General features: G+C 38.0%; 1 protein-coding gene across 8 annotated transcripts in view; it reads left to right on the forward strand.

Annotated features, from left to right (window-relative positions):
* GPC5 (glypican 5) overlaps positions 1–24,780 on the forward strand; it is an 846,827-nt gene that overhangs the window by 780,480 nt on the left and 41,567 nt on the right. For 3 of the 8 annotated variants that reach the window (XM_075423620.1, XM_075423697.1, XM_075423704.1), the window contains one exon: positions 205–6,893. The exons of 2 other annotated variants lie outside the window; for them this stretch is intronic. In XM_075423620.1, coding sequence (XP_075279735.1) covers positions 205–359 — 155 coding nt within the window. In that variant the 3' untranslated portion in view covers positions 360–6,893. Of the gene's footprint in view, positions 1–204; positions 6,895–24,780 lie in introns of those variants that run through there. 3 more of the 8 variants (XM_075423669.1, XM_075423714.1, XM_075423635.1) reach the window with 2 other exon arrangements.

Genomic DNA, 24,780 nt, shown 5'->3' on the forward strand with positions numbered 1-24,780 from the left:
CTTTTAATGATGAATAGCCGTATAGTATAGTGTGCTTTTCTAGAAGCAGTTATAAAGGATTTTGAATTTGGCAGTAACATGAGAATTAGAAACCAAACTGTGACAGTATGTGTGCTGAGGATATTTAAATTTGCTCTAGCTATAACATGTTGCCAGTAATGACAAGGCATGCATCATACTACATTTTCTTATTTGTCTCAGCAGGGATGCCAGACAAGATGAACCTCAGTGACGTAAAGAAAATCTATCAAAACAACGATGGCAGCACTTTAGACACAACTGGAGCAGGATGTACAACAATGGCTGATTATATGACATTTATGCTGATTAGTTTGGTAACACTATTTCTCAGTCTTTGATAACTGTTTAGCTCTGGCTTGATATATATGTATCATTGTCATCTGTTTATCCCCACTCACAAGCCAGGAATAAGGGATCTGGTGGATATAATAATATTTATGATAGCTTGTGTAATATCAGCCTTTCTGATCTTAGGCCTGAATATTAACAAAGTTGTCTGCATAAATTTTCCTGTGGATTTTATTAACACTCATTTATTCATGCAAAATCGTGTTTCCTTCTATAATATTTTATGTTAAAAATAAGTTGACTATGGTAATCTTTCTCTTAGAAGCAATGTGTAAAAAAGAGATCACAGAATCACTGAGTCTTGGGAGGGGCCCCTGGAGATCATCTAGACCAACCCTGTGCAGAGCAGAGTCAGCCAGAGCAAGCTGCCCAAGGCCAAGTCCAGTTGGTGTTTGAAAGTCTCCAGCAATGGACTCTCTGCAGCTTCTTTGGGCAACCTGTTCCAGTGCTTGAACACTCACAGCAAAAAAGTTTTGTCTTACATTTAAATCTATTGTATTTCAGTTTGTGCCCATTGCCTCTTGTCTTGTCACTGGGCACCACTGAGAAAAGTTTGGCTCTATCTTCTTTAGTCCCCTTATCAGGCATTTATATACATTGGTAAGACCCCCGCTGCATTTTCTCTTCTCCAGGCCGAACAGTCTCAACCCTCTCAGCCTCTCCTTATAGGATACATGTTCCCATCCCTTAAAAAATCTTCATGATTGCATAGGGTTATTCCTCCCCAGATGCAGGACTTGACATTTCCCTTTCTTGAACGTCATGAGGTTCCTGTCAAGTCATTTCTTCAGCCTGCCAGGGCCCCTCTGAATGGCAGAACAACTATCTACTGTATCAGCCACTCCTCCCACTTTTGTATCCTCTGTGGCAACTTGCTGAGAGTGCACTCTGTTGCATCCTCTAAGTCATTAACGAAGAAGTCAAATACTATCAACCTCAGGGGTAAACCAAGAGTAACTGGTCTCCATGTGGACTTTGTGCTACTATTCACAACCCTGCATACAACTGATAGCAACTGATGAAACGGTTGCTTAGCACTTCATCAGTTTTGTATTTGAAGTCCTGCCTTACGAGATGTAATTCCTGTAAAACAGAAAATGATGAATTTGCCCTTCTCCCTTTTCCAAAAAGCAAAAAAAATTCCAGTGTAAACTCAGCTACTCTTAGTAGGAATTGCTTTTCACAGTTCAGAAAAACTACAGGTTAAATACTGTGTGCTTATACACAGATATACATATAACTGCATTTTATCTAGAGATAACAGCAAGATTAGGATTCAGTGTTGGATGAAGATATCTATCTGTATGTCTACATAAAAATTTTTACATATGTGCTACGTATCTGTTACATATGCGTGACTTATCTAAGGTGTCACTGCAGTCAGTGGAAATACAGGGTAACTTTCAATTGCTAAAATACCACCAATGAGTGCCCACTGAGGTGTTGTAAGAAAACCCACTTGGTGTACAGCTACTGCTCTGAATGGTCTCAGGTCTTTCTGTGGGCAAGTGACCTGAGTTGTTTGTCAACACAGTCAACGAAGTCCAGTGAGTTATTCAGCTCTTATGAAAACAGACACTGAGGAAAGCAACTCAGTTGTCCAAAAGTGTCCTGTGCCAGCTAAGATTTCTCAGAGTATCCAAGACGTAGTCATGCGACTGGCATATATGACACAGGACTTATGGGAAACTCCAGAGGCTTCCTTAAATAGGAGCCATCCAGAGTGACAGCTGGTAGCTGTGGCACATTTGTGTATCTCGAATACATCTAAGCATGCATATGTAAGCCCATAAACCATACACAGGGTCTCCATCAGTATTATGGGGATCTGACATACCTAGTTGAAGTGCTGACACATGAATGCAAATCTGAATCACAACAGGAATCCCAGATCAAGTTCTTATGCTTTATACAGCCAGGTAAACTAAAGTGTTCCACAGTACTAAAGATACATTTTATATTACTGCTGTAAGATTTGATTATCCTGCCATGACTAATTCCTATGTCATTCTGACCAGAAAATTTTTAAAAATACTTTTAGTTATTTCTCCTTTACAGTCCTTTACGAGAAAAAAAAGGTACTGCATTGCGTGCACATACTGCACCCAAATCTCCTCCTAGACTGTAAAGAAATTAATTTTATGTGAGACTAATATAAAGAAACATATGTAAATATTATTATTCCCAAATGAATGAATTAGTCCTTATTACACACAGTATAACATAGAGGTAAACACATATAAAACTTTAAAAAGCACGTGAACATTCCTAAGAGCAATTCCATGCCCAGATAAACATCACTAGTAGGCATGCGTGCTGGTGTGTACATTTTACCTGATTTCTTTTTCTTTTGTAGGTTTTGTAAACCAGTCCTTCTAATTCACTTGTCTTGTTGTCTCAGCATACACTGAAATTAGGACATCGGTAATTCAGCGAAAGAAAGTATGATTTCATTCTTTTCCTTTTCACACCAGCTCAAACCAGTAATCGATCTAGCCCAGAAATGTTTTTTGGACAATGACCAGTACCAGTCACTTCACTAAAAACAGAACAAATCTTTGAGCAGGAGATTCAGAGCAGAAAAAAATTCTACAAATACCCATTACTTAAAATTTTATTTATATCCTAAAGCACTCTGTTTTCATTCCTTATGTTTGTGTGTAATTCAAGACCTTGCTGATGGCTCCAAGTAGTCAAGGAGATAATAATTTATTCTACAGCACCTTGGAAACAGAAGTCCGATTTTCAAATAATGATAGTAGTTAGGTCCTAAGACCTCTTCAGATATATGTTAATTAGTCTGTTCTACTCCTCAGTTTTTTCACGGCCTGTTTCCCTCCTTGTCTACACTGCACCTATGCGTAAAATCCTTTCCATAATTCCTTCTGGAGTGGAAAATGAGGTCTTTTGCTCCCAGATACATATGAACAATTCAGGTTTTGGGGCCACTCACACAGGCAATATGTATACAATAGTGGCAGGTCTGGAGTTCCCTCACTCACGCCTCAGCCACAAGAACTCACTTACCCTCCTGTCCCATCCATCTCTCGGCACCACCACACACTCCATGTCATTGCCTAGACTTGTATGTCTGCCAGGCTGCATCAGGTTTTTTTCAGCATATCTAACATGCTGTAAAGACATATTCTTGTTTCTTAAAGAACTATTTAAAAATCTTTAAATAGTCTCAGAGCAAGGAGAGGACATTTGCCTCACAGGAAGCTGAGGCTGTTTGGCAGTTTGTCTCCAGGTTACATTTTAAAGGAGGTACCCTTGCAAGAAGCTGGGAGAACATGGCAGGATATTGAAGTGTAGCTCCAAGTTTGGCAACTGGAAATAAAAAAACACTTCAACGTTGCCTGTGTTAAATCCAGCAATGAAGTGAGGAATAGCACTGAGCAGAAAAATACAGAGTATGTTAGAGAAACCAGGAGGACAAAAAAAAAAAAAAAGGTTAAACTGGACATCATGATAATACAGTGTAAAAACTTCTGTGTCCACATAAAATGGTGGACCATATGCAGTATGTATGTGAGTCACTCTGAATCAATTGCCTTGGGATGCAGAGGCTAGTGCCAACAACAGGTCATACAGGCAGCACAGGGCTGCCACTGAGCTCCACAGATGACCTGAGAAATGGCACCTGGGTCTGGGTTACTCTGAGTACTGTCATTTGATTTTACTCAGACATTTTTAGCAGTCTAAAACTTCTCCATATCTCACAAACCTTTGTTGAATGAGATTTTGGTTTTGTTTTGCTTTCTTTTAAATAAGCCTTTTATGTATTATAGCTGATATGGTTTAAAATAGGAATTCTTTATTCAATGTATACAATTTTTCAGGCAGACGCTCATTCAAATGCTGTTTATACTAAAATTGCAATGGATATGGCTATTAAAGTTGTGTAACTTTTTATTGGAGGACAGCGTAGTTGCCTGTAAAAAAATATTTTAAAAAAAGAAGAATTCTAAAAACACAATGTTTCAAAAATTCATTATATTTTTATTTGGTAACGTTGAGCTATTCTTCTTGAGCATCCATTTTTTTATTCTCTTTAGATGTACCTGTATGTTTAAATGCACCTTGTACCTCCTAGGAAAAAAGTACTGAAGTACTTTTTCTCATAACTAATGTGCTAGCACTTTAAATACATATTTTAAGGTGACAACTTTCCTGAGTATACCTGGTGAAACAGAAGAAAAAGCATTTATTTCCTTTGGAAGCAAATATCATTGTTTCTTTCAGGACTGATAAAAGATGAAGCTTAACTATAGCCATGTAACAGGTTATGTTTGTTTTTCTATATAGATAGATACCTCTCTTTCTATACGTAGGTAGCTACACATATACATTGTTTATTTCTCTATACTCTTATTTTTATATGCTTACTAAAATATTATTATTGTCCAGATTATAAAGGGGTTTAGATTAATTTATCAAAGATTTCAGATTAACCTTAGTATTTTCACAGCATCTTTTCAAGAGCATGAATTAAAATAAGAGGTTCAAGATATCTCTGCTTAGTTGTTGTTTTTTTTAATTTCAGTTCTACTCTAAAATAATTGTGTGAACAGAAATCTTACTCAGCAAATCATGAGGTATTCTCTGTGCTCTAGGTCACAACTGATTATAATAGGAATTAGATAAAAGTTGTTTCTAACTACATTAGACTAAAAAGCTAGTGTAGCTCTAGTAAAACCCAGATTCTACTCTTGCAAATCTCAGCAAGTTATTAATCAAGCTCTTACTCCTGATTCTTTCTTCCTGGTGATGCATGAACAAAAAATCTGACGACAGATTTTGCCAGAGAAAATTTGCATGTCTCGTAGTTAGAAGCTTTATCATTTATTTTAATTTGGAACTTGTGTATGTGAAATACTAGAGACACTATGCCTGGTACCCCATGAAGCACTTTTAGCAGCTCACACTGAAGAGGAATAACATGCTGATCTTCTGTGGTTAGGAGGACTCGGTCGATGCATCTCATCATCTCTGACTGCACAGAGGGCTGTGCTAAGAACACCTGCTGTGTATACCTAATTTAGGTGTCACATCTATGTCTCTCCAGCTTCATCAGGCAGTCTAAATCAATTGTTAGTCTCTTGAATTTAAGTCACGTGGAGTTTCTGATTTTTCTGCTTCTCTCAGTGTCACTGTATCTCTTGTTTGTGCTAGCACAAGAGTTTACAAGACCATGCACTGAAAGTGGTCGGGGTATTTCTGTCCCAAAGGATCTCCCTGATCCAGTTCACCTTGCATTTCCACAGAGAATGGCACCAGTACAACAGGCAGTGTGGTCATAGTGCTCATGGCCATTAAAAGTCACGCATTTATAGCAAGTGGACACAATGTTAGGTACAACAAACATTTTAATAGCATAAACACATAATGTAGAAAATTGTTTTCACAGCTGCACCTTGTGTAAGGATTCATACTTTGGTATATAAAGCAGGATATGGCCATTAAAAAAATCATAGCAAAGTTTGGTTTTATTCATACACGCGGCACACATTGAAGACTACAACAGATCTCTTTTGCCGATGGGCAAAATCATAATGCCCAATACATACATCAGTATACCTTACCCTGAGCCATTTCCTTTTCTCTGTCCCCTATAGCTGTGTCTATAGGAGACTGGTTGCGTAGTAGGAAAATGTGCTTTCCTGTTTACTTACAGTTTATTTATATATCTAGCTAACACCTTTGTACTGGCTGTTAAAATATTTTTCATGTCTGTTCACATTTCTGGTTTTGGCAGACAGAACTGTTTGTGAAATCCTTGTCTTTCACATTTTTATTTTTAAAAAGATCAGATGTTTATCAAGTAAAACAAAAAGTGGGATACCAGGCCTTCAAAAAGGTAAAAAGCAACATGATATTGAAGAATAAATGTTGCTTCTCATGCATATCTTTAGTAAGCTATAAAAAAATACTGTGTTTGTAGTTTCAGAGCATTGGTAGGACTGGTAATTAGTGCATGGGCAAGGTTTTTCTTTTAAACATTTGTGATACTACTGAGATCCATTGATATAACTGCAAGAATAGATTGGCTTTGTATTATATACATGCAAAACTAAATTAATAAATTTAATATAAGAAGACTGTTTAAGAAAGGTGTCACTATATTACAGGTAATAGTTATTGTATTTCTCTGTTCTATACTGGTTATATGTATACGATGACAAATAAAAATTTAATTTAGCAAATCAAAATTTATATTGTGAACTCTTACCTATATGACTCTAAGGAAAAAATTATGCATTTTCCTATGCAATATGTAACTTGATGTTAAAATTTTCAGCATTTTCACAGTCTAAACAGCAAGGGTAAGAGGAAACCACTTGTGCTGCAATATGTCAGTAGACTTGCACACTAATCCCTGATTAAACGAGTATTTTGAAACAATGTCTTAATTTCTTTGATTTCAATCATTTGCCCTGAAAATCCTTTTTCTCTGTAACACTACAGAAAACCATTAAGACCGATGACAGCTGTTGACAATGGAATTACCATGAGAAATGTTGAAGTGTACTCTTGACAGGCATACTGGTTTTGTAAACTATATTACTTCAGTCTTGGAGTTCTATGAATAAAAAACTGCAAAAGATCAGCTTTAAGGAAGGCTGTTAAGTATCCATGCAATTTCAAATCCCAGGAAACACCACAAACCCACTGACTGAAAAAAACAGAATAAAGCAAAACTGCTTTAGACTGATCTGTTTCTTTAGGCAGGGGTGAAAAGTAGTCTGAACGCCTGCATCTAGAACTTACACTCTCATTGACTGACCCTTTTCTGCACTTTGGACTAGTACAGTTGCTGAAACATAGGTGCCTAGTTTTACCCATAAACTTTTGTTTACGGACAAAGAGGAAACACGGTATACATATAAAGCCAAGAATTTATTGTTAGTTTAATTAAAACCTTGACAATCTAATTCAAAAGTAATTATTAGTCTAGATTTGATTATTACATAAAAGGACAGAAATCATAATTACCTGGTTCGAAAAATTCTACATAGAAAAACAGTCAATAAGAGTGATAATACAAATATATTGTAATACATAACCTACTTAGAATCATAGAATCATTTAGGCTGAAAAAGGCTTCTAAGATCATCGAGTCCAACCATTAACCTAACACCATCAAGTCCAACACTAAACCATGTCCCCAAGCAACACATCTACATGTCTTTTAAATACCTCCAGGGATGGTGACTCCACCACCTCCCTGGGTAGCCTGTTCCAATGCTTGACAGCGTTTTCAGTACAGATATTTTCCTAATATCCGACCTAAATCTCCCCTGGCGTAACTTGAGGCCATTGCCTGTCATCCTACCACTTGTTACTTCAGAGAAGACACCAACACCCACCTCACTACAACCTCCTTTCAGGTAGTTGGAGAGAGCAAGAAGGACTCCCTTCAGCCTCTTCTTCTCCAGACTGAACAGCCCCAGTTCCCTCAGCTGCTCCTCATAAGACTTGTTCTCTAGACCCTTCACCAGCCTCGTTGCTCTTCTCTGGACATGCTCCAACAAGTCAATGTCCTTCTTGTAGTGAGGGACTCAAAACTGGACACAGTACTCCAGGTGGGGTCTCACTAGAGCAGAGAAGAAGAGCAGGATCACCTCCCTCAATCTGATGGCCAACGTTTCTCTTGATGCAGCCCAGGATATGGTTGGCCTTCCGGGCTGTGAGCACATATTAGTGGTTCACGCCAAGCCTTTCATCCACCAGTACCCCCAGTTTATTTCTTCTTAATTTGGGGGGGAGAAAGCCAGCAAGAAACACCATTTTTGCTGAATAAAGCCTGTATGTCAGTCCTTTCTTAAAGAAGAATGGAGCATGCAAAGTACTGAGAGGGCCGAGGGTCACTGAAGAGACAAGTAGAGAAGTAGCTGTGGGAACAAGCACGGCTGAAGGCAGCACAGGTCTGGTTAGCCAGATGTGGCCTTGGAGAGTTACGGGCCAGAGGAGAACTGAGTTAGCTAGGTTGAAAGATTGCCACAGAATTTACTTACTGACAATATCTCACATCTCACGAACAGTTAACAGTGATCATACTAGTACAAGAGGGTATGAGCAGTTCAGGCTGTTACTGCCCACAAGACCTCTGCTCAGTGGGAAGACGAGCACTGTAGAAGCTGATAGTAGTAGGAAAGTCCTGCAAACCACCTCTTTCGGTGGCAGTAATGACCCCTTTGCTTCATGGATGGGCTTTGCTAAGACGAACGGTTGGAGCACTAGGCTAGTCAATAAACTGTGAATAAGACAGAAATGGATAGAGAGAGTAGTGTCTGCCTTCCTTAGCTGCCTTAGATGGTTTTGCAAGCGTACTTTGAGGAACTTTGTCAAAGAGTAACTTTATTTTTCAAAGATTTCTGAGCCATGACAAACTGATAGGTTATTTATCCTTTATTTCCACCTTGACCTTGTTAAAGTACTGCTTAAGTAAATTTTTACGTAACATCACTCTCGAGCAGATAAATGTTGTTCACTGGGCTCACAGAGAGTGAAAATGAGTTTTCCATTCTCTTGGGTGGGTTTTTAGCCACACTTGCATACATGTTTAATGAAGAGGACTATAAATTGAATCTGAACTTTTTTATTTGGAACCTGTTTCTTCCAGGATTAATGTTGCTATAAACAGCATGAGTGCTAAAGTTATTTCCTCCTATTTCACCACTAAATTTCTTCCTCGCTCCACTTTCCTAAGTATCCTTCTCAGCTAGTTTTGTATTTTGATGACCATCTTTGCACCTTTTGCTCATGAAACTGCTTATATGACAGCTTTCAGCATACAAATCACAGTTCAGTACTCACACTAATGCTTTCTGATGTGTTTTTCTTAGACTTTTTCTCCTTCCAGCAATGATGGACAACACACATACAGAGATAAAACACATCTAATACCAGGGATTTATTGCATTAAGAATGGAGCATATCAGACACCACACACATGACAGCAGGAGGTACAAATTTTAACAGTCCTATCAATAAAGAGCAAGAGAAAGAATTCCAGATAATTTTATTCTCTTTTCACTCCAAATTTTTAAATTAAGATGAAGATAAGAAAACTTTGGAAAATCAACATATTGTATTGAGCACACTGTGGTTTAACTCTATGAAATCATTTCAACTTTTGAAAAAATGTTAATGTGAAAACAAGGCTCCTCCAATGACAAAGTTGTACAAAGTATTTGTGTCAAAGCTGTAAACCACAGAAAACCCACTGGCTTCTATGTTTCTGGAAAATTACTGGAATTTCAGATAATATTATTGAAGAGTTTACAATACCATGAACATACTTGCTAATCTGAGCAATGGTCATCATTGTTTCAAATTTAGATAGTGTAATAATGAAGAAAATAGACAAGGTCAAATTTTGTGGCTTATCAGAGAAATGTGGATGAAATTTTCTTGTGTCTACTGAGATTTTTTCTTCAGTTTTCTGTTAATTTAGTACAAAAGCTTGAAGCCAAATTCACTCATTGTCACTCAATAAAATCAAAGCCAAAACAACAACAAAAAAAAAAGACCAAAAAAATAGAAGAAAAAAGAGGGAGAACATGATACTAGTCCAATAGTTAGAAAACTTTGATGGAAGTCCTGAGAAATTTAATTCCTGTTCCCTAAGTGGTTTATTCGTTTTGAATGTAGTTGTTCCCAGATAAAATACTGAAAAAATCCAGAGAGAAGACAGTAAGATTTCAGACAGTCTGTGAGTAAATCTGATGGTGGAGCAGCTTTTTTGTTATGTGCCTCTAAAAGATGTTAATGTCTGCCTAGGAAGCATCATGTCTGTTTCTGCCACAGCTTTCAGCCTGGAAAATCTGCAACAACACATTAGGGTCTAAATTGCTTCTGCGAGGACAAACAATCATATCACTGCTGAAAAGACAGTAATCTTGAGAGAAGAGCCAAGACCAGTAATATTTTCCTTGGCCCTAGTGGAAACTCTCTGCTAATGGGAATCGGAATTCTGAGTGCTGAAACTCTAGCCAAGTGCCACTTTCAGCAGAAATGAGGAAAGAAAAATTGTGTGCTAACTTGTATTATGATATATAAACACGCATCTATGCATAAACATGCATGTACTAATATATAAGCTAAGAATCACCAGCAGTGTCTCTTCTTTTCTTTTTTTTCTTTAATTTATTTTTCTTAACAGACGTGGTTTCTTTTCGTTTGAGTTACAAGAGGACTTTGGAAAAGCATCTTTCTGTATTAAAAAAAAAAAGGCAACATGTAACTGATTAAGCAATCACAAAAGACAACATAAACATGCGCTTTCACATTTTGATCTCTAAAGTAATAAGCATACTTCATAGCTACTTCTATCAGGTGTCAATATACCAATCTTCAGTGACAAACATTGGTTAGCTGTGCACTAAAACATCTGATTTCAAAGACCATAATCTGACTCTGAAAAAGATCTAATGTCATCAGTATGCACTGTTCTTATTTTTCCCAGTTAAACTTAAGCCACACTGGTGTAAAGTTATAATTAACATGAAAAAGAATGCGTTACAGTTTTGGCCTGTGGCCGGCAACAAAGGGCCACGCAGTCGCTCTACCACCCCTCCCCCCATCGGGGTGGGGAGAAGAATGGAAAGAAAAAGGCAAAAAACTCGTGGGTTGGGAGAAGGGCAGTTGAACAGAACAGCAAACGAAGCAAATAGTAATAACAATAATACTGATAAGGAGAATATACAAAACAAAAAGCGAAATGCACAAAGCGATTCTCAGCCTCCGATGCCCTGCGCACTCCAGAGCTGCGAATCCCTTCCCCCCGGCCAGCTCCCCCATCCGGAACACAGCATGATGGCACGTGGCATCAAATACCCAGTTTTGTTTGGCCAGTTTGGGTCAGCCTGCCCACTGTGTCCACTCCTGGCTTCTGGTGAAAATTATCCCTGTCCTGGATGAACCCAAGACATCATCCGCCCCATATTCTATACCATGTACATCGTGCCCAGGTCCCCCATTTTCCAGTTGATCACCACCAATTTTCCTGTCTTTAATATTACACACAGATAGTGTGTAATATTAGTCTACGGATCATCCCCCTAAAATGTCTGTTGAATTCATTTAAACCATGACTTCGGGCTCCATCTGTCGTAACAGCCTTTCAGGGCAGGAGAGATGATGTGTGGTGATGGGCGGTCACATGCTGCATCTGGAGCTCACGGATGGTTTATTTGGTGCGGCCCGTGCCCACAGTCTGTGGGTTGAAGATGTCGATCTTGATGAAGTTGCTGGGTGCCAGTTGTGGAAGCCAGGTCCAGTCCCATCACCACTGTGCTCTGTTTGGTTGCATCAAAGTCCATCCTTCATTTGGGTGATTCTGACTACAATATCCTTGATATAACATATATCAACTATAGTAGTGATAACAGACAGTGACAGGGTCATTTAGCAGTTAACATGATAAAATTTCATTTATTGACTGTTCTCACCCAAAATCAAATCCCCATGAGGCACACATCAGGCTTCGCCATCCTTTAACATCATGCACCAGTTGCACCCAGGTCCTTGAGCAAAAGCAATCCTGCAGACGGGCTTACCTTTGCCCAAAGCAGGGCTAACCCAAACTGTCTTCCCTAACATGTTCCGCATGTGCACTACAAGTACTTTATCCCCTTCTACAGGGCGTGGAAGTTTTGATTGGACAAGGCCAGCCCAGTTGGTGGATCCTCTGGTGTTAACCAACCGGGTGGCCTTGCTAAATGAGTATCCTAGTTTTTGAAAGTCCCACCCCTCCATTGCTCTCAAAGTGGTTTTTAGCAGCCCATTGTACCGCTTGATCTTTCCAGAGGCTGGTGTATGGTAGGGAATGTGATACACCCACTCAGTACCGTGTTGCTTGGCCCAGATGTCTATGAGGCTGTTATGAAAGTGAGTCCCGTTGTCCAACTCTATTCTTTGGAGTTTGCCTCTGCGATGCCAGTTGTTCTTCCTCCATTGCTGCAGCCACCCCCACAAGGCACTGGCCACCACCCATGAGTCAGTGTAAGGATAGAGCACTGGCCACTTTTCTTGACTGGGAATATCTAAAGCCAGCTGGATGGCTTTCACCTCTGCAAACTGGCTCGACTCACTTTCTCCTTCTGTAGTTTCTGCGCCTTGTCATGTAGGGCTCCATAGAGCATCCTTCCACCTCCGCTGCTTCCCCACAATACAACAGGACCTATCTGTGAACAGGGCATACTGCACTCCATGCCGGAGTAGGTGGATGCCTGAAGGAAGCTGTTACCCTGTGGGAAGCCTGTCCTGGACCAGGCTCCTGCCAGGACTCGCACACTCACACAGGAGCCTATGCTGGAGAAAGTGTCCGCTCCTGCAGACTCACGAAGAGAGGAGCCCACGCTGGAGCAGGTTTGCTGGCAGGGCTTGTAATCGTGTGGGGGACCCACGCTGGAGAAGCCTGTTCCTGAAGGACTGCATCCTGTGGGAAGGACCCATGCTGGGGCAGTTTGTGAAGAGCTGCAGCCCGTGAGAAAGACTCTTGTTGGAGAAGTTTGTGGAGAACTGTCTCTCATGAGAGGGACCTCACGCTGGAGCAGGGGAAGAGTGTGAGGAGTCTTCCCCCTGAGGAGGAAGGAGCGACAGAGACAACATATGATGAACTAACCATAACCCCCATTCCATGTCCCCCTGTGCTTCTTGGGGATGGGGTAGGAGGTAGAGAAATGGGAGTAAAGGTGAGCCCAGGAAGAAGGGATGGATGGGGGGGAGGTATTTTAAGATCTACTTTTATTTCTCATTGTCCTGCTCTGATTTGATTTGTGATAAATTAAACTTTCCTTTTCTCCCCAAGTTCTGTCTGTTTTGTCCGTGACTGTAATTGGTGAGCGATCTCTCCCTGTCCTTATCTCGACCCTCGAGCCTTTCATCATATTTCTTCTCCCCCGTCCAACTGAGGAGGGGGAGTGATGGAGCGGCTTTGGTGGGCACATGACATTTATCCAGGCCAAAACAAAACAGGATGGTAAGACATATCTTATCAGAGAACCTACTATCCAGAAGGACAAATTTACTTCTATGATATGCCAACCTTTACCAGGGAATATAGCCCAATTATCACAGGAGATCAATAAGCCAAGGAATTGATAAGGTGCTATTGAGATGCTTCAGTTTTAGACTGGTTGTATAATTTTAGGCAAATAAGCAGCAACACCAATAGCTTGATTTGCTAGGTTTTTGCTGGACTATACTGAAGAACACTGCAGTTTTAGGCATGTTGCAGCTAGTATATTTGATTGGCAGTTTCAGCAAAGAGGCTGAGGTTTGAATAAGCAGAAGCTGAACTGCACCAACATCTATCACTGATTCTTCCAAAACGGAGCTGAAGATGATGCTTTGACAGGGCAATGTCATGAAGCCCGCAGTGCTGCTGGGGGTGTTGTTTGTTCAGTGTCTAGATAAAAGATGTTAGATTCTTGCACTGTCACTCTGACACATTTCAGAAACACAAAAATGGCTTGTAGGAAAGACCCATAAAACTATCAAATGTTAAGACAAAATTAAATCTACCTTTCATGAAGGTTAGTAATTATCATTTCTCAAATATTGCTATCTGGTTTAAATAAAATGTTATTGGGGATTTGTGATCTACAGTGCATTGTATTGGAATAGCTTTCATCAAAGCCTGACACTGGCTTTTCACCAAATTATAATTTTGCTACATGATGTATGCACATGGAGAGTCTCTCAAATTGTGAAGTTAGAAACAAACCTCTTGCTTGCAGACCTAGCTCTGCCCTTTATTTCTCTACCTTTCAGGCTGAATCTCATTTATTCAAAAAGCTTCAGAACAGTGAGTCTCTGAACTACCTACGAGGAGAGGCTGAGGGAGCTGGGCTTATTCAGGCTGAAGAAGAGAAGGCTGCGAGGGGACCTAATAAATGCTTATAAACATCTGAAGGGTGGGTGTCAGGAGGATGGGGCCAAGCTCTTTTCAGTGGTGCCCAGGGACAGGACAAGGGGCAATGGGCACAAACTGAGGCACAGGAAGTTCCGTCTGTACATGAGGAAGAACTTCTTCCCTCTGAGGGTGACGGAGCACTGGAACAGACAGCCCAGGGAGGTTGTGGAGTCTCCTTCTCTGGAGATATTCAAGACCCGCCTGGACAAGGTCCTGTGCAGCCTGCTGTAGGTGACCCTGCTTCGGCAGGAGGGTTGGACTAGATGACCCACAGAGGTCCCTTCCAACCCCTACCATTCTGTGATTCTGTGATTCTGTTATTATTATGTAAGGAAATTAAAAGGAAAATAAATTGGTGTTAAACACACAGATTACAAATTGTCATGCCTTTCCAAGGTCTGGAGACTAAATAAAAAGCATAGCCTTAAGTTCATCAATACATTTATTTTTCCAATGTGTTTATTCCACCCAATCAACACTGCAGCTATAGCTGTGGCAGGAACGAACTGGCAATAGGACTTTGGAATGGTTATATCCATAGGGCCACGATGAGACCAGGGAAAGAGAAAAATTTCTTAGGCAGCAGAAAGTATCATAACCTGTCCTTCCATCTAGCAATTACCATTGCTACAAACCAAATTTGGCAACAGGACACATAAATTCAGCTTTCTGCTACTAGCTGTAAACTTCAAAAGCAACAGTCGTTTCCAAAGGATATTAATGGAGACGGTCTGGACCTAAAAAGAAAGGTTGGTGCATTTTAGATCTTTGCTAATGAAATTAATGAATAAAGATATAATATTTAATAGATTAAATATTACATTAGCAGTCCATTTCCAAAGGATTTATGAATTCCTTGCTTGTTTCAGATGATATTTAAAACTGACAAGTAAGACTGACTAGCAATCTGAAGATTTGAACATCTCTGATTTTGTTTGCCAAATTGCAATATAAAAAGCACCAAATCCACTACAACCAACAACAAAACAGCAATAAGAAAAGGCTTTTGTTGGTAAAGTTCTGCTTGAAGGCAAGACTACAGAGTAATGATGCCTCAGGATATGACCCAGTATCACAGATGCCTTATACAAAGGCTAATGAGCCAGTTGCCAGTACTGAAAACACTATTTGCCAATGGCAAAACTAAGAGTAAGTATATATTAACACTAATTTGCCAGTTATTTTTCTTCATTCACTAGCTCATAAATTCCAACAGTGTTGCTTCTAGGGAAAAATCTATTGCTATGGAAAAGGCATATAAATATGTCATAACTCTAAGTGGTTTTGTGACAGGATTATTAATATTTGAAATTCAAATATATCACTGAAAATATGAAAGAAACTTTTCTAAAATATTGAGTCAAGGAAATCTGTTTGCTTGGATTTAGAAATGAACACTGAAGAGGACTAAAAGGCAATAAACAAGCCAAGATTCTTGTAGTATCTTCAAGTGATTTCTAGTTTTGTTGCTTGAGAGGAAGATCTAATGGCTTGCCAACTTATAAACACAAGTGTTTTCCTGAAAGTACTGCTATACAAATATCCTCTAATAATGCTCAAAGGGTAAATAAAATATTTATTTCTGTGGGACATATTTTTGTCATCTATTGTTATCTTTATTGATGTAGAAGCCCTCTTAAAGAAGAATATAAAAATTAATGGCAGGAAGTTTTGATTAAATTGAACAATTGTTGGTTTACTATGACAGAGTAGAAGTGAGCAAATGGAGCCTTGTGTTTGTTTGCATTAGCTTCTGTTTTATCTCCAAAAACTCTTCTCTGAAAACAGTTGGCTTGGATAACAAACATGATGTGAATTTAATGACACCTTGTCAGGTATCGTTTTTCTATCAAACCAGCTTGCTTTAAGTCTAATTTTAGAGAAAAATCTCTGCCAAAGAGTACATTTGATAATGTGATTTCTTCCTTACTGTAAAAGTTACCATATCTCCAGGGAAATTTTCTTTGTAACATGTGAAAACAGCTGTTTACAAATGAAAGGAGTGGGAGAGAAGGACAGAGGGAGGGAGAAGGAGAGAGAGGAAGATGGAGAGAAAAGATGGGGGAGAGAAGGAAAGAGGGAAAGGAAAGAGGAAAGAAAAAAGAAAAAGAAAAAGAAAAAGAAAAAGAAAAAGAAAAAGAAAAAGAAAAAGAAAAAGAAAAAGAAAAAGAAAAAGAAAAAGAAAAAGAAAAAGAAAAAGAAAAAGAAAAAGAAAAAGAAAAAGAAAAAGAAAAAGAAAAAGAAAAAGAAAAAAACAGGAAGGAAGGAAGGAAGGAAGGAAGGAAGGAAGGAAGGAAGGAAGGAAGGAAGGAAGGAAGGAAGGAAGGAAGGAAGGAAGGACATTTCTTTTCTCTTGACCATGTATTTCAGAACTCTGAATATTGTTGTTCCGATAAATATCCCACTCTCTTTCTGGATTTGCTAAGATTTCATCCTGGTGGTATTACAGACAATGAATTCCATTGTTTGATAGTGCATTTGTTTAAAGCTAATGAAATTTTATAGGCAACAGTAACTTTTCTTTACATTTTTGCATGGCCAGAGAAGGAAGTCAGACCTCCATTTTCCTTTCACTGCTGCCTTCACAGGCAGGATAAACATCTTAATAAACATGTGCTGAATTTTTTAAGTATTTCTATTTTGTATCTTCACTGGCTGGTTGATGTTACAAGATGTCAAGTAATGTGGTGTTGAGAGAAAATGTCATAATAAAAAAGGCACATAATAATACAAAATAAGGTCTAGCAGTTTGTAGAGAGAAGGCAAGACTATATTTAGTATTCTTAAGAATTAATTTAGTATATGTTTTACAGTTCATATTCCAAACTCCTATGAAAAGCAACTATAAAATCCTACAGTATCCTAATGAAAGGGAAGCACAAAGCTCTGCCAGAAATCACTGCAATAAAAGCATTTATCCATGGATGGCAGAAAACTTTAATAAATAAAAAACATCTATATTCACTTAATTTCAGGCAAAAGAGAAACTTCTATTGAGTTGCTCAACACTTTAAACAATATATGCTTTGCCTATTTTCCATTTACTTGAATAATAGCTTTTAAAACATTTGTAAATCCTTTTGTTTGGATTTCCTGCATGAAATATTCTGACACAAGCAAGTTGTGTTGCATAACATGATGAATCTTATATATGTCCTCCATTTCTTTCAGCCAAGATGTCTAGGGATCCCTCTAAACAACAGTGTAAATGGAGATCATTGGTTTGATTGAAAACATACTAGGGCAAAACGGACTACCTGGAAATGCATCACAAGTGACACTAGTGAAAAATACTGCTGAAAGCACTTCATTCCCCTGGGTGACATCAATTTTTCCACTAGTGCTGGTCATCACGCTTCACTACATTCATCCACAGATCTGTGCTTCTTGGAAGAGCCAAGCAGCCATATGGAATATCAAAGATCTTACTTCTCAAATCTAGCGAAGGAGACCTTTCCTTCAAGCTGTTTGTTTGTTTGTCTTATAATACAGTTTCCTGGTTTTGCAAACATCTGGGTCTGACGAGGACAGTGTACATTTTGCAAAGATATTCTGAATTTCTGTTATCTGCATCATTGACTTTCAGTGCTAGGAACTATATTTTTCTGCTAACACCTATCTGTCTTTACGAGATTCTGAAAAAATGAAACATAAACCAAAATGTAGTATTGGCATACAATGAAGGTATGTGGTGTTTCTTTGCTTTTCTTCCTTTTTTCTTTCAAATTTTTCTCTTTCAAGTGTCATTCAGAAGGAAAATTTGCATTCTATTTATAAAGCCAGCCGTTAAAAGCAAGTGGCAAATTAAAAAGAAAAGGATTGTTAGACAGGATATACACTAAGTTTTTCATCAAAACTAAAGAGATATATTTAGGATTTCCAGGACAGCTGCCATTTCCTACAACATCTGAAAATCCTTTTTTTTATATTACTTCCAGTTTCTCATCTATTTAAATGATGTACATGTACCTATTTCATAAAAACTAAATGGACTCTAGGCAGTCATAGAGTGCCCATCTTTTGTGGAAAAACTACAACTCAACACCTTTGTTGCTAGAAGTAAACCTTTATTTCTCTAGAATTAAAAAATAAATGCTATCAATGCATTATGCAGAATGAACGTTACGTAAGTTTATTCTTTAATAAAAGAAAAAAATAAAATAAAATTGATTTTCAATAATAATTAAACACCAGTGTCTCAGGTGTTAAAAATTCATGGATCTGGTACATATACTGCCACATACTTGCGCACATTCATAGGTTTCCTTACACTCTGATTCTGAGTATCTCTGTTGCACTGTGTAAGAAAGTCTCTATTCTCTGTCTTTTCTTCACATGTCAGAATACAGCAAGGTATATATTTCTGCAGATATCTCTCAATTTCTGATACACAAACATAAAAACTTCTAGATATTTTTCTCTGCAAGCTTTCATTACTGAAACATTTCAAGCTATTTACACGATCTTCTGTGCTTGCTTCTGTTTGGAGCCATAGCAATTGTTCCTGGTAACTTTCCAACAATCCCACATGTACTCCCTCATGCAGTTCAGTTACTCTTTAGTAAAGCATAACACAAAATATTTTTGTTAACTACATTGGTTGAAATACCTACTTCTAATATTTGCTTTGTTGTTTTATTTCTGGTTTACTATTTACCTCATTTGTTCTTTTTTAATTTCCTTTCCCTATTTGATCAGCACGATAAAATGTGATTCGATCTCTCTCCATCCCCACTGGCAGTGAGGCTTCCTGAGTGCCTCAAGACCACGTGGGACAGTGCTATGCTACAAGTGCCAACCTCCCCCCATGTCTGTAACTGCACATTCCCACTGCCTCCTGCACTTCAGCTGACTGCACAGTGAGGTAGATCAATGTGTCTATCCTACTGGAAATTTATGCAGCAAAAATCAACATTTGTTTTCAGTCTCGGTGCCACTTGCTCTAGCAGCAACTGCTTGGAGAAGCACCACTTCAGATCAAGAAATGCATGGTATCCCCATCTTAGAAGTGACTGTAGCTTGAAAATTAGCGTGATGAGGACTCTCTCCCAGATATTCAGAGATGTGAAATTAAAACTTCTTGGCCTGTAAAGGTAGGGATACTTCACTGATCAATCATTCTAATCACTTGACTGTCTTTTAAGAATGAAGAGATCTGCCTTCACCACAGGCTGTTTAGCCAGGTGGTGGCCAAAATACACTTCTCTTCTGTGGTTCATGAAGAGATGAAAGTGCACACACAAATGTATACACCTACAGTCCCAGAGGACACTGGGGTTTCTGATATATCTCTGTCCTCGTCTTTCTTGGCAGGCAGTTCCCTGCACAATGTGTGGGATATGAGGTCTTCATGTATATTACATGGGGAAATTAGCTACCCAACAAAACCTGCAGTCTTAAATGTCAGGCCTTACAGAGAACTTCTAAATCACTAACTGGATATTTAACTCCCAGATTCAAGAACTTGATGTTATCTCTGATTTGTTTCATTTATTATTCCTCATGACAGTTCTTTAATAGATAGTGGTACAATTTTCTTTTAGAGTTCCTTCAAAACTTCAGCGACGAAAACACATCACAACTAAAGTTTTCAAGGATGCTGTAGCTATCTTCTGTCTTAAGAATGGTGATCTTTTCATCAGTGTCTATCTTTTGAGATCTGACATGCTGCTACTAAAATTGTCTTCTGTTTTATTGTTCAAAATTTGGTTTCTGTCTTTCTGCAATCTGGTCAATGACTCCGCTAATTTAATTTTGCATTTACCCTCTTTAAAGCACTCTATCGCTCCACCTTCTCTGCTATCTCTCATTTTGTTTCTTTCTATCAACAGTAGAGAATCTTTCCTTCTGACACAATCCACCATGCATTTTCTATTAAACAACACTCTGTGCTTGTAAGAGCAAGCTGATAATCATCTGCTGTATGACCTCCTTCTTTGTCAAATTGCTCCCTCAACCCCGCTTACACTGTGAGGACTGTTCTCGCTGCTAAGTGCATTGTTACGGGTTTCCTTTATCCATGACTTGCATTCCTTGCAATGCATGTACCTTAATGCTGTACAGAGGAGCACTGTAATGAACATATTTTCTGCATTTCTTGACTTTCTCCATGGTCACTGAAATCTTTTTTTTTTTTTCCTCGAGGGATGTTAGTGCGTCAGTGGGTTTTGAATTAGAACCCTACATTGAGTTTTTATGAACAGTGATTTTGTCTTTTGGATATGACATTTACACTCAGTGTGCTTTTAAACACTGCACATGTCACCAGTGTTGTAGGCGTAGGTCATCTCAATAAGAAAGAAGGAAAAGCAATGATTCTCTCCACGTTTTGAATGAAACCCTGTTAGAGAAACAACTGAACTTGCAGGAGGTTTGTAAGGATCTTAGAATATGAAAAAGTGCTATATGGTTAATAAGAATGATTGATGACAAAATTTAATATCATACAAGTTAACAGCAGCCACTTTAGAAGAGAACAGTCTCCGTAAATGTTAAGTATCTTCTTGATATATCAGGCTGGTACCACTGGGTCTTTTCTGCTGTTCATTGAGGTGATGCCATTAATATAATACTGATGGTATTACCCTTAAGTTCTACTGTTTGCAACATTGCACCATGAAAAAGAAAGGTGTTTATCAGGAAAAGACTGAAAGGAGAAAAAATGTATGAAGGGGAAAGAACTGTTATTTAATAAAAATATTAATTCAATAACTAAATAATTACTTAAACAAGTGATTTAATAGTAATCATGATTTTACCTATAACAATTTCTGCTTACGTCATCTAGAATTGTTTACAAAATACAGAGGAGCTGTGCCTGGTATCTATTCCTAGCATATGCCCGTCAAGTTTTAATAATTACAAATTCTTTTAAGTGCATATTTGGGAAAGGTTTATTTTGTATTATGATTTTGCTTGTTCTCCTACACACATTTTAAGAAGGTTTGGACTGGCACCTGGTAAATCTTGCTTCCTTAAAACCTTTCTTAGTAGAATGTGTGATTTTATTTGGAGTTTTTTTGGAAAACAGTTTAAAGACCCAAAGTAAACTGTACTTAACTCTAGAACAATTTAAGACTAGGCTTAAGCATTAGCTCAGTGCTGCAAGACAGCTTCTTCCTCTGTACAATAGCAATCATTTATTTAAATTGAGTGCAAAGAAAAATTTATTGTACCGTGTGTGCCTGTAAGCAATCTCTAGTGAATACGATTGTTTATCCAAATCACTCTGTTTTCCTCATCTATTTTATTTTCCAGTCTTTGGGAACATTATAGTGGAACAGTTTTGCTGGAGAGAGATCTAGTTAATATTTTATGAGACAGACAACTTTCAGAATTCCTTTTCAGCTTTGCTAAATTGAACATGTGAAAATAAAGTTGTTAGCTGTAAGAGCCGTGGAGCATTTTTCCAGTTTGGTTTGGAGGACGAAATCACATGGTGCTGTCCTGGGAACACTGATTTTAGTTACTGTGAAGTATATCATTATTATTCAGTCTGATTCATCAAGGAAAGTATACACTTCATTTACATCAAGCAAAGTCACAACCAAATGTCACCACTTGATTATTCTGTACGCAGTCAGGTGCATGCCATCTATCTCATCTAAACCAATCTAATGCACTTTTCCATTTTGTTACAAAAAGTAGACTGGTTCCAGCCACTGAGAAGTAGTAAGTGGATGATATGAATAACTTGATGATTGTCAGGCTATATAAGCAGAAGAGAATGAAATAATAAAAAAGAAAGATAACTTTAAAATCTTGCAGGTTACATGTAAGGAAGGACAGATTTCAGTTGATTTTATGTGAAATAGTGTTGGTATCAGATAAATTAGATATACCTTTTGCCAAACTGTCCACTTAGTTTTGGAAGCAGATGGAATATTTTCATATTGCCAGACGGACTAGGTGAGAAATAGTCCACTCAGGCTGTTTGTAAGCAACTCTAATTCATTCCATTATTTTATTAGACAACCGTCAAGAGACTTAACTTGTCATGTGATTTGTTTTTGGATGTAAAGAGGAAATTTCTGAGCTCCTGGAATGCTGAAACTAGAGACAGATGAACTTACAAATGTGGTTCTACAAATTTTGTTTCATATGTTCTTCGGATTCATTGGCAAGAAAAAGATACACATTCTGAGATCTATAACGCTCTTTCATGCTTCACGGCAATGTATAATTTTCATTTATATTATTTAAAATAATGTTAAAATGTGATGATGCCAGTGAGAAGACTTCACCTGTGTGGCACCTGCACATGCATTTTCTGAACTCTTTTCACAACTTCAGTTTTAAGCTAAAAGGTTAGAACGTAAAATAAAACATTATCATTCGTTATATATTGACTCTATCCTCAGTTATGTGTGAAAGAGGGCATGGTTCATGCTCTAAGAAGCTTACAATCAATGAACTAAACAAGATCATGACCAGAGCCATTTTCTGAAGAAAGAGAACATCTCCATAGATCAATGTGAGATTTGATCCCAGACTGTCCTCCACCTGCGGTAAGAACAGTATTTGCACCATTTTATGGATTATGTAGCTTTTGCTTTTCTGCATCAGTAGCTGATATTGCTACAGAGCACAAGGCAATAGGAATACAACCTTACGTGATCTTTCACCTCTTTAGGGTTCTTCACGGATATTTCACATAAATAGACAACGCTGGCCCTCAACCGGTGTTTTTTAGTTCTGCATTTTGAGGCACAGATTATAATATCCCAACTGACAGGCTAATAATGAAGCAACCACAGAAATAAACTCTACCAAAAAGAAATTGTCCCATTTTCAGAACAAGGTTTAAATAAGTAGTAAATGAGGTACAGGTCACACTCTGAAGAACAGTGAGAGTAAGATAAATTATCAAATGGTCATTAGGAAGATTTATTGCTGTTGCAGTTATACAGTATTATTGTGACTATGACAGTTGAGAGGAAGTGCCAAGCACGGTGAGAACTTTCTAGGTGCTTATTCATAGCGCTGGCATAAATGCCTTTGTAAAAATGAGTTTCCTAACCTAACTCATTAATTTTCTCTGAAAAATATGGCAAATAAAGAAGGATTAAGGGATAGCGATGAACGTTATAAGATTGGAAAAGTCATTCAGGAATTTTGAGGAGACTACTCTTTCTCCCAAACTTCAGTTTTATTCCAAATCATCTGCCATCTCTACCACTGAAGTCAAGTCATGGTGGCATTAGGAGTGCAAGATTTAAGAGTACAGAATAAAATCCAGATCCAGAGAGGAACTGATTCTCACTGAGACAGTGATGGAATACAGTACGGTTATACCTCAGAAGCAAAGACCAAACCTCTGCCTGTCATGTGTATTCAAGCCCATAAGCACATTTCCTCAAATAATTTCAAGATCTGCTACCTGATCATGAAGATTTGGGGATTTTTAGTGGGATTTTGAATTGGAATTTAGGCATTAAATTCCAATTTTAAATTCCTGTATTTCATTTTAAGCTTCTTTGTGAGTGGTAAATTTTCTGAATAATAGAAAACTCTCTGTATGATCCAGCAGTTTAAGTGTATACCTCAGTGCAGAGAACAAAATGATGACCCACAGGCAGTTTTAATTCTAACTATTTGTATCTTCTTGAGTTCTCGGTTTCTTAATTTCAGCATTCTTTTAACACAACCATGTAAAATATTTAAAGGTTGTATTTATGAGTGGTAAATAAAGTTACTAGAATTAAAAAAAAAAAAAATCAAGACAGGTTTATTCAATAATCCCATTTTATAAATAAAGGATGGATCTCTTTTATTTGTCTGCCGTATTATCAATTCTCTCATTAGATAGGAATATAAGACAGGGATATTCCAGTCCCTTGATATTGCAGGAAATTTACTTGTGTGGTGGTTGAAAATGAAACTTCCTAAATAGGTTATTTCTTCACAAAGGTTAAGGAAAGTGTACCTAATAAAGCAGAGAGATACAGTGAACATTGAGGATGAAGAAAAGAAGTAAAGAATTTAGACTTTCTAAGACGGCTTAAAGCAAAAAGTGCCTGGGAGTTTTCTGATGACGGTTATACTTACAGGTGAAATTAGTAACATAATTTATATTTATGAAAGCATGTAGGAATAAACATACACTTTCTTACGGACATTTAAGGAAAAGAGGATTTCTTTATAGTCCTCTGCTTGGACTGGAATATTGAGAAAATAGCTCTTCTGTTTCCACTGTGAGGAAGATGATGTGGGTTTGACAGGTAATGGATGGGAAGGGGATAGGAACCAACCTTATAAACACTAGAAGGTGTAGCTGGTACAATGTTCAAAGAAAGTTAATTAGACCAGGAAAAGACAACCTCATTTATTCCTACCCAAAACACATGGGAAAACTGGGAAGAACAATGCACAGAACTTCATTCCATGTTAAAGTTAAAATTAATAAACAGGTTTAATAAAGCTAAAATCTATAAACAAAACGCCTACTTGAACAACTACTTCATGATTAATCAAGCTTAGTCAAGAAT

Source organism: Opisthocomus hoazin, chromosome 1 (genome assembly GCF_030867145.1).
Source record: "Opisthocomus hoazin isolate bOpiHoa1 chromosome 1, bOpiHoa1.hap1, whole genome shotgun sequence".
NCBI classification, from domain to species: domain Eukaryota; kingdom Metazoa; phylum Chordata; class Aves; order Opisthocomiformes; family Opisthocomidae; genus Opisthocomus; species Opisthocomus hoazin.